A 10,583-nucleotide genomic window follows, 5' to 3' on the forward strand; every position below is an offset into this window, starting at 1 on the left:
GACACGGGGCTCCAACCCACAAACTGAGATCGTGACCTAAGCCAAAGTCGGCCACTTAACCGATGGAGCCACCCAGGTGCCCCATGGACCAAACATTTAAGACAGTACTTCCCCCGGCCCCATACTTGCCCCTGCTGAGCTAGGAAGGGGAGGATAGGGTGTAGAAATACTTCTTTGCCATTCAAAGGGCAGTGGGAGAAAGTAGGTCCCCCGGGGCAGCCCTGGAGGAAGCCCTGGTCATCGGCGGTCCCCGGGACACTAGTGCAGCTCAAGGCGAGGGGGCTTGCGTGGGAGGGAGCTGGGTTTCTTTGCACATTACAAGGAAACCCTCCATCAATACACCAACACACTGGAGCTACCAAAAAGACAACAGATAAGCTGAAAATGGCTCAGCCAGAGCGGGGGCAAGGCCTTTGGCCATGGCGGACAACTACTTGGGTTTCACGCAAGCAGAGCTGATCTGATTGGCAAGACGAGGTTTGAGGGCAGCTGCAGAGAAACCCAAGGTTTTCAGGGACTTAGCCTGTGGTAGTATTTGCCAGTGACCTACTCCGATATCCATTCTTTCTGACTTCTTTATCACTGAACCACTGGTTTTTGCTTAGGCATATATACGGGTACCTGAAATAAAAAATACTCTTCCCTAATCAAAGTATTCTTCCCTGCTTCCCTTGCAGCTAGGTGTGGCCAAGGACCAAGTTCTGTTCAACAAATGTAACTAAAGTGTTGTGTGTGGTTTCTGGCAGGTGCCCTCGAAAGAGGAGCCACAGGCTTCTTGTTCTTTTCTCCTGATAGCTGAGCCCCAGAAGCCATCTTGGACCATGAGGCAGCATGCTGATGATGGCAGAACAGACCGCCATCCCAGCGCTCTGAACTTCTCTCACGTGAGTGACAGACAACTTCCGTCTTGGTCAGTCCACTGTTTTTTAGTTGCTAAGAGCAGCCAAATTAAGTTTTAACAACCAGCAGCCCTAACCTTCAACAGAAGGGTCCTCTGGGGGCGGGGAGGTGGCCAGAAGCAGCTATGAGGCGGCTGTACCTCCCACAGCACCCCTGCCTTCAGGAGTCCCGCTCCACCTTCGTGCCCAGGCAACCATCCCTCCCACGTCCCGGGCTGGTCTCACCAGCCACCTGCCTCTCTTCTTCTGGAACCAGGTTAGAGCCTTGCAAGTGGACGGCTCAGAACTAGCAGACAAGACTTTGGGTTCTAAGCCAGCTCGGCCACTCACTCACTCATTCATTCAGCAAACAGTTATTGAGTGTCTACTATTTCCCAGGTACTGTTCCAGGTACTGGGGCTACAGCAATGAACAACAGAAGACCTTGCCCTCATGGAACTTATAGTCTACTCAAGAGAGAGACACACAAAGGCAGAAACGAGCATGCATCAGGTGATAAGCGCTATGGAGAAAATACACTGAGTAAGGAGAGGAGGGCGTGTTATGCGAGCAGCCCGGAAGTTCTCTCTGAGACGGTGGCTAACAGAAATGAGGGAGTGAGGCACGTGGATATTTGGGGGAAAAGCTGTTTATGTCACCTACTCCAAGTCCTCAGTGCTATGCCTCAGTTTCCCCTCTCTGGAATGGTTTGTGAGACAAAAGCCGTCCCAAGACAACCTCGTGCCATCCTGGCTGAAGACTGTGGCTCCAGAGAGGATGTTCAAAGCCAAGTCGGCATGGGAATCAGACTGGATGGGGACAGAGGGTCCCCTTGGACAGCACTCCATAAATTTCAGGTAAGAAGGGGTGTGAGGCCTGCAAAGTGCCCCTCTCACCAGGGCTGGTCTCCCCAGTGTCCCTTCTACGTTGACCTGGGTCAGAGCGCTAAAAGGTTCAAGACCAGACAGTTTGGGCTCCTGGTCAGCCCATGTGTCTCCCAGCACCCCAACCTGGGGCTGCATGGCAAGCCTCAGTCAGCCATTCGTCAGAATTCTCTTCCCCCTGGGCTGAGGCACACGGCCTTCCGGCCATGACAATTGGCGGACAGGGTGCCACCCTGCGCCCTGGCCGCAGGGAAGTGCGAGGTGGCTGACCCGAGGGGGATAAGGCTACAAAGGAAGAGAGGGTGGCGGTGGTTTGTCAGGGAAAGGGGTGGGGACAGAGGGAGGATGGATGGCCAGGAGGCCAAGCAAAGCTGAGGGTCTGCGCCAGCCATTACTATCGTGGTACAGGGTGAGACCACAGTCCAGAGCCAATACGAGGGCTTGGGGTGGGGGGCATGTGAGGAGGGCTGAATTTGTGCACCAGGTAAGCACCCCACTCATTCGTTCCAGACTCTGGCTGGATGCTACAGTCACTACTGGGGCTCACAGGCAGTGGGAGACAGACATGTAGAGTGGCCAGCATGGTGGCCCGCACTGTGACATGACATGACAGGGAGAACCTTTGGAGAGCCTAACTCCTGGGGAATAAAGTAGCTCCAACTCTCAACACACCCTGAAGGCGGAGGGATGGGGAGAGTCTGGGCACAGTATAATGTTTTCACCTTCACGAAACCCTTTCTAGAAAGGGTTCTAATGAGTTTCTCCAGTGCCCGGGAGGGAATTAGCACAGAAAGGCTCAGTCCCGTTCTTACATTCTATGGCTGCACATGCATCTCACTGGGAGTCACTAGGACTTGGCCAAGTGAACCCACTCCCTGGTCTGCGTTCCCTCATCTGAAAAACATGTGGGTGCAGAAGATGATTTCCAGAAGGCTTCCCAGCTCTAGGATTCTGTGTTCTGTGATTTTCTAGGTTATTTAGAAGCAGCGTGGAAATTACCGTTTGCCAGTTGAATTCTATTTTGAACAGCCTACTTGTAGCAATCTAATGGTAAATGCTACTGCAAATATGAAGAGGCTCCTTGCAATGGATCTTCTGTGGAGATTCTCTTGAAGGCTTTCCTTAAGAGAATACCTACAGGGGCGCCTGGGTGGCTCGGCTGGTTCAGCGTCCGACTCTTGATTTTGGCTCAGGTCATGATCTCACTAGCACGGGGCCCGTGTCAGGCTCCACACTCGGCATGGAGCCTGCTTAAGATTCTCTCGGAAGGAAGGAAGGAAGAAAAGAGAGAAAAAGAGAGAGAGAGAGAGAGAGAGAGAGAGAGAGAGAATACCTACAGTCACGAGGCTTGTATGGCCCAGAGTCATAAACCTAGATCTGCAACCTTGTTTGACAAGACCCATGACAAGAGAAACTCTATGCAAATTCACCTGTGTTCCTGGGAACAGAATGTGAGGGAAAACCCACCAACTGAGCTCCCAGCCCTGCATCATACCTTAAAGCACAAATAGGAAGTGAGCCCAGAGCTGAGGGACGAGCTCCCTGGCCTCTAGGTCTGAGGAAGTCTCTAGGCAGGCTGGGGCTCAGGCGGGGGCTGCTGAGCAGGGGATGGGCAGAAGAGGGTCACTCTCTCTCTGGCATGGAGCTTCCACTGAGCAAACTTGCAGAGGGCTCCCGGAGCCTCTGCACCAAGGATGTGAAGAAACAAGCTCTCACTAGGGTAGGACCATCTAAATCCCGACCCCCCTCCCAGGAAGTGCGGTGAGCTGTCCACAGGGCTCCTCCCACTTCCCTTAGGAGTGGAGGGCCTTGAGCTAAGCTTGGCCAAGCTGTCCCCACAGCAGCCGCTGGTCAGGTCCTGGATCCCCAGCCCTGAAGCCCCAACCCTCAGCAGTCACTCCTGCCAGTTCCGGCTGCTGCAGAAAGAGCTCACTGGCCAGCATCATTGCCCAGGATGTGAGCTGGGCTACAGCTTCCCTTTCCAAGAGCCTGAAACCAGGGCCTAGGCCCCGGCTCCCCTCAGTTGAAAGGTGCAGATAAAATTTTGAGCAACTGCTCAGTGCCCATTGCTGCTTGGGGCCCTGGACGGAGAGATAAATGTGCTGTGGCCCCTACCCTGGAGGGGCTCCCCACAGGCTGCAAGAGACCCAAACAGACCACGGAACATAATTTGTGTCCATCTAGAAACCAGGGAAGGCTTCTTGGCAGAGATGATACCTGAGGACAGGTGTAAACCAGGGTTAAATCTCTAGTCTTCCCTGCTCAGAGGAATTCGAATCAGGTGGGAGCCTTTTCCTCTCTCAGCTTCCCAAGGGCAGAGGTATCAAACCCCACCCAGCAGGAGCCCCTCCTCTCCCTTCAAACATGGATGCCTGAGGAAAAGGCAGATGTGGCTCAGAATCCGTGCCTCTGCCCCACCTCTGTGCCCTGCTGCCTGCCAGAGGACACCCCTCCAACACGTGCCTCCCCTCTGCCCCTCCTCGGGGGTGGAGGGGGAGAGCACACCCCACAGCTTGGGCAAAGCTACCACCTGGTGCCTTTGTGACCCCTACCGCTCCCCTTCGCCCCTCACCTGTTGAGCCCAGTCTGCTCCCAACCCCCATGGCTTGCTCCCTCTTGCCTCAGAGCCATGCCCAAAGCAGGACCATGCTTGGAATATCTACCATGCCCTGACCTCATCCCATAGAACTTTCCCCCCGGGCTCTGGAAACTCACCTCCTCCCCATGGCCTTCCTGCAGCTCTCCCCACCTCAAGAACCCATATCATTGACCCCTAGCCCGTGTCTCCTCTCCAGCGACAATTCATTCAGCCCCAGCTAGCCCACCCCACCGTGACCCTTTTTATCTTAAAACCCCTGTATAAACTCCCACCTCCTTCAGGAAGCTTTGCCTAGGTCACCCCTACCCACACCTTACCACTTCGTTTCCACGTGCCTCCTTTTCCCACACCTTATGGCACTAAGGCTGCAGTCTTTGCAACCACCTATCAATTGATTCCCACAGACATTAGCAGAATCCTGACACTCAGCTGCCTCAGACCAATCAAGTTCTCAGTTAATATGCTTGAGTAATCATCACAGCCAGGATTTATTAAGCTCCGACCTCGAGTAGTTGGGCACACTGTCAAGCTCATTCTATGTTATCGCCCACCTTCAGGGCAACCTGCAAGATAGCTTTATCATTTTACAGCTGAGGAAACCGAGGCTCAAAGAGGTTCACTATTTTGTCTATGGTCTCCGGGGGTCTATTTGACCCACAATCTGTTTTCTTTCTTTCTTTCTTTCTTTCTTTCTTTTTTTAACGTTTATGTAACTTTGAGAGATGGGGCAGTGGGGGCGGGGAGGGGCACAGAGACAGAGGACCCGAAGCAGGCTCTGAGCTGACAGCAGAGAGCCTAATGCGGGGCTCCAATTCATGAACTGCAAGATCATGACCTGAGCTGAAGTCGGATGCTTAACCAACCGAGCCACCCAGGTGCCCCTGAGTGTTTTCCACCACACCAAGCTGCCTCTCCCTCTCCAGGATTCACCCATGGAATGGCTCGATCAGATTGATAGTACGACTCAGCTGGCAGATAACAGGCCAGAAAACCCCAGAAATGTTATATAACATGAAACTAGAGGTGCCCTCTGCTCTTTTATTCTATCTTATAGATAAGGGAACTGAGGCCCGTTCGTACAGCTCGCCATGTGGTTCCACTAAATGAGTATCAAACCAAAAGTACTGGGAAAAAAAAAAAAAAAAAAAACAAAAAAAAAAAAAAAAACCAAAAGTACTGAAAAGGAGTCTAATGGACTGTCGGGCCCCTGGATTTAATGCTGCTTATGCTGTAGGCTATGTGACTCCCCTGTTAATGAAAAGGTAAGCTCTCAGGGGACCTGGGTGGGGTAATTCCTTTGTGGAGGAGACTCACTATAATCCTGTATTGTTTAGAATCGCATCACGGTATTCCAACGGCGTCGGGGGTTACACGATCCTTGGTGACTGCAGCCCAGGCGGCCACACCTTTGGAAGGGCAGAGATGGAACAGTCCTTACCGAGTCCCTATAGGAGGGTATGAAATTCAGCGCAGCCATTGAACACCACACCTGCACCCCTCAGCCTTTTCTGCCTCAAGGTATGAAAAATAATAATAAGGGCGCCTGGATGGCTCAGTCGAGTGTCCAACTCTTGATTACGGCTTGGGTCGCGATCTCATGGTTCCTGATTTCCAGGCTCTGAATGGACAGTGCGGAGCCTGCTTGGGATTCTCTCCCTCTCTCTCTCTCTTCTTCTCTCTTTGCCCCTCCCCCGTTCTCATGCACTCTCTCAAAATAAATAAACTTTACTGCTACTACTATAATAATCCCTTGTGCTTTACATGTTTCAAAGTACTTCCTTTTATCCCTTTATTATATATGGCACTAGCATTTTAGGGATTGGGCACTGGGGGCTTGGAAAGGCCCAGAGACTTGCTGGGGAGGGGGGGATGGGAGTATGGTCCTGTTCACCACACTTGTTTAACATGTATCAAGCTCCCACCACGTGCCTTGCCCTGTGCTAGGCTTGAGGAGGGCTTCCTGAAAGAGGCAGTTTCTGGGCAGTGCCCAGATGCTGGGGAAGGCAATCCCAGCCTTGAAGCCAGCAGCAAGCTGGGCTTCGAGCTTTCCCCTGGGTGGCTCTGGAGCCTTTCTTAGTGCACAACAGCCCCCAGCCTCTCCTCACAGCTCAGTCTCTAGGCTCTGGAGCACCAGAAACTAGCCTATCCCTCCTGACACAACCCATCTCCCTTCTAGGTGGTGCTAAGAAGCTCGCTCCAAAAAGGTGCACGTCAAGACCCATGCTGAAGTCTGGCTGCTCTTAGAGCAGGGCTCAGGAGTGGCCACACTCCAGCATCTTCTCGGCCCTGTAGGTTGTACAAATCCAAGGTGACGGTCACCCTCAGAGCTGTTCAGACCAGTCTTCACACCACAAAATACCCTTTGGGGGCACAACACCTTTGCCCACTGACCGTGCCCTTTCCTTTTTACAGGCCAAGCTGGTGGAGCCTCAGGGCCACGGACCACAGAGTGGTCACACCTGTTTGCCCTCTGAGAGCAGTGTGCTCACACCTGTTTGCCCTCTGAGAACCAGCCCCCGACCACGAACGGTTCCATGCAGTGCAGAGAACAGGCTGTACAGCCATTCCCTCCCACTCTGCCCTAAGAGTTCAGCCCCAAATGCCAGCGCCTGCCAGCAGCAAGGTCCCTTCCCTCTCTGGGCTGTCACCAAAGTCTTCCTGGCCCTACCTAGGGTAGGAGCGCCACCCCCAGTCTTTCTCGAGGCAGACATGTGCTCAGGCGGGTCACAAAGAAATTCATCTCTTTCCTGGGGCCGAGCCTCCAGCTGTTCTCAGGGGCCTTGGGACACTTTCTTGGAGGAGTCTGCAGCCACCCGTCTCCCCCAAAGGATAACATTTCACCTTGAGAAAAAAATAGGAGGGCTGTTTCTAAGGTGCATCCAAGCTTGTTCCAGGAGACAAGTTCCTGTTTATAAAAGGGAGGGGGGTGTCTCACCTTCCTGGCCATGGCCAAGAAGGGAGCAGCTCCTTTGGTGGCAAAGGAGACAAGGGTCCTACTCAGCTAGGTGACTCTGACACTGTGGAAGGTCCACTTACTCCCCTTGTACCTATCCCAACACAGGCTCAGGTGGGCTGAACTGTACACACTGCTCAAAAAAAAGACCTCTCTGCAAACGCAGAAGACAGCCGCCTGAGCTGTTACTGGAGGCTTGTCACCTGCTTCAGGGACTTCCGCGTGAGCTTCCAGCCTGCTGTTTTGCTGGAATCATCGACTACACAATACCGTTGCTCATCCCCTCCAAAAACGGAGAGGAAGAGTGACCAGACCTGGGGGGGAGATCCCGCGAAACGGTGAGCCTCGCCATGCCCCAACTCCCCGCTCTATTTGCCCGCAAACCCATTTAGGGTTGTCGCCCCTCGGTTTGCCCCAGCACAATCCACAATCCACCTCCCACTCCACCCGAACGGAGACCAGGGACGATCCGCGCTCCCGCCCGGCACCTGCAGTGTTCGCGGGTTCGGAAGGGACGTGAATGGTTCAAGGTCAGGGCTCCGCGTGTGCCCCCAGCGAAAGGCGAGCACAGGGGCTGCTCCAGGTCGCGCCACGAGGTGCGGCCCGGCCGGGAGCGCACCCGCACGGTGGGGTCCCAGCGGAGTCCGGGCCACCACTCACCATCAGAGAGCGACCGCGGCGGCAGCAGCAGCAGCAGCAGCGCGCAGAGCGCCAGCGCGGAGCGCATCGTGTCCTGGCCTCGGGCCGGGAGCAGGTGGCTGCGGGTGCGAGCGTCCGAACAGCGAGAGCGTGGGCGCCGCTCAGGGAGGCCCGGCTGTGGCTCCGGCGGCCGGGTGATGACCCGGGGCTCCCGAGTCGCGCTCCAGCGGCCCCTCCTCGCGACCGCTGCGGCAGAGCTGGACTGAGGCGCGGAGCCAGGCGGCGGAGGAGCGGCGGGTGGCTGCGTCGCGGGCGGTGTCTGCGCGGCTGGGCCAGGCCGGCGGCTGCGGCGACTCCCGTCCCGTCCGCGCCGGCCCCCGGCCCCGCCCCCTCCTCCTCCCCTCCTCTCCCCTCCTCTCCCCTCCTCTCCCTACCCTCCCCCGCCCCGCCGCCCAGGAGCGCGCGGGCGGCTGCAGTGGGGCAGGCGGGGCGGGGCGGGCGCTGGGCCGGGAACAATGAGCAGAGGAGGAAACTCCGCCCGGGAGCGCGGCGGGCGGGGGAGCGCGGGCTGGCGGCGGGCTCCGGGCTAACGGCCCCCGGGCGGGCGGGGTGGTGAATGTGTGTGTGCGCGGGGCGGCTGGGCGGCTCCTGACGCCGGACCGCTCCTCGCCCGCTGGTGAGCTCGCCCTGGCACACAGGCGTCGCCCGCAGTGCTTCTGAGGGGGTCCGGAGGGACCCCCGACACCGCCAGGGCCCTCGCACGCCCAAATCCGGAGCGTGGCGACCCCCAGCCTCTTGCGTGCGCTAAGGATCTTTCGAGGCCTCCGGGCTGCCGAGCACGGTGCTCCAACTCCAGAGAAGCGAGTCTCCCAGCTGCCAGGTGCAACTCACCTGCGGGCGGGCCCGCGGGCCGCACCGCTTCCGAGCAAGTCTACGCTGCAGTGTGCACTGAGCAAGCTGGGCTAACTAGTTGCTTAATGTCTCCAAGCCTGGTTCCTCACCTGTGAAATTGAGGTGACGGTAAAAAAAAAAAAAAAAAAAAAAAAAAAAAAGGACTTTTTGGGGGATTAATATGTGTCCGTCTGTGTTCTCAGAGCTTTGCCCCTATTATTTCATTTACTCTTTACAGCAGCCATATTTTTAGCCTCATTTTGCAGAGGGAATTGAGTCAAGAAGAGTTTAAGAAACTTGCTCAAGATCCAATAAGTGGTTAAGTGGCATACCCGCCTCTGAGAGTAGGTTGGAGAAATCCTTTGCACAGTGCCTGGCAAATAGTAACTGCTCAATAAGTATTAGCTATTATTCTTATTCTCGGTGTGTAAAGAACAGCAATAAAGATTTAGGGCTCTGGGGTCAAACCCGATTTGGGCTCCTAATCCAGCTGTGCCCATCTAATTAGTAGCTAAAACCCTAAGCAAGGTACTCTTGGTACCTCAGGTTTTTTGCATCTGTAATATACTGACACCACCGCCCACCTCAGAGGCTTGCTATGAGATTTAATCCGGAACGAGCCGTTAGCCCTGGGCCGGGAACACAGAATGAAGCGGCCCGCATTTGAAGAGAAGGTGAGAGAAATCTGCCTACTTGGGATGGAGGTGGGAGTTGCGTTCCAAAAACCGAGTTAACCCAGTGAAAGAACAAAGAAGAACCCCCTGGTTGTTTGTTGTTGTTTTGTGTTTTGCGGAAGCTGTCGGGGCGGTTGGTGATGCAGGTCCTGGAACCCCCTGCGGGGGGGAGGCGCTTCCGCGGCGCCAGGCGGGGGAAGTGGGGTGAAGCGGGCCCCGAGGGGGAGGGGCGATTAACCCTGGAGGTTGGGTGGGGAGGGCGCAGGGGCAGCCTGGATTTAGCTCAGGAGACTCCTGGGTTGATAATCCGGAGTATCTTTCTGATGGGTCTAGGAGGGGAGGGGGGGGGGTGCCCTGTACCTAGCCCCGTTCTAGGGACCTTGGACTCCACGAGCCCCTCTTGTCCGCTGCACACAGGCGCCGGCGGATTGGCACCAAGTCCTTGGAGCAGCGAAGGGAGCGCTGGACCCCTAGCTGGGGTTCCGCCGGAGCCAGGCTCAGCCTTGGGAACGGCTGACCATGCTGTTTTCATTGGGAAGTTTCTGCAGGATCGTTCTGACCCTGTTTTCCACGCAGCATATGGGAAAGACAGAGGGTGTTCCCTGTAAATACCGTGGGCTGTGTGACCATCTTTGGTGTATTTTAGTACTGTTCCTCTAATATCCATGTCAACAAAAGCTTGTTTCTCTGAGACCAAGCAGTACAATTAAAAAACTGGGAATTAAAAAATCTGTATTATATGTTCTCTGATTTGAGCAGTGCTTTGCACTCAGTGAGTCAATTTCTCTAAAAACCGGGAAAGGAACGTGTTAGTTTTGTACCGGGAGAATGTATATTTCAAAACTTGGGGCATTTTAAATCCCCACGATTTGGGATCGGTCCCATTACCAGATTGCCAAAAATTTTAAATGAGAGCAGACATCTGGGTTTAAGAAGCCGTACCCTCTCTTTGTTACTGAAGACTCTGCAAAATTAGAATGCTCTGGACCCCAAGTATCCAAGCACCGCCCCCACACACACCTTATGTGCAATAGAAGTTTCAGGAATGAGGCCTGAGGCTGGCTG

The 10,583-nt window shown here is 55.0% G+C and overlaps 1 protein-coding gene across 1 annotated transcript in view; it reads right to left on the reverse strand.

The window, feature by feature from the left end:
* PODXL (podocalyxin like) overlaps nucleotides 1-8,352 on the reverse strand; it is a 53,668-nt gene extending 45,316 nt beyond the window's left edge. The window contains exon 1 of the mRNA XM_060633174.3: nucleotides 7,975-8,352. Coding sequence (XP_060489157.3) covers nucleotides 7,975-8,041 — 67 coding nt within the window. The 5' untranslated portion in view covers nucleotides 8,042-8,352. The remainder of the gene's footprint in view (nucleotides 1-7,974) is intronic.
* Nucleotides 8,353-10,583: the final 2,231 nt, after the last annotated feature.

The sequence above is a fragment of the Panthera onca genome, chromosome A2 (genome assembly GCF_046562875.1).
Source record: "Panthera onca isolate mPanOnc1 chromosome A2, mPanOnc1 haplotype 2, whole genome shotgun sequence".
Taxonomy (NCBI): domain Eukaryota; kingdom Metazoa; phylum Chordata; class Mammalia; order Carnivora; family Felidae; genus Panthera; species Panthera onca.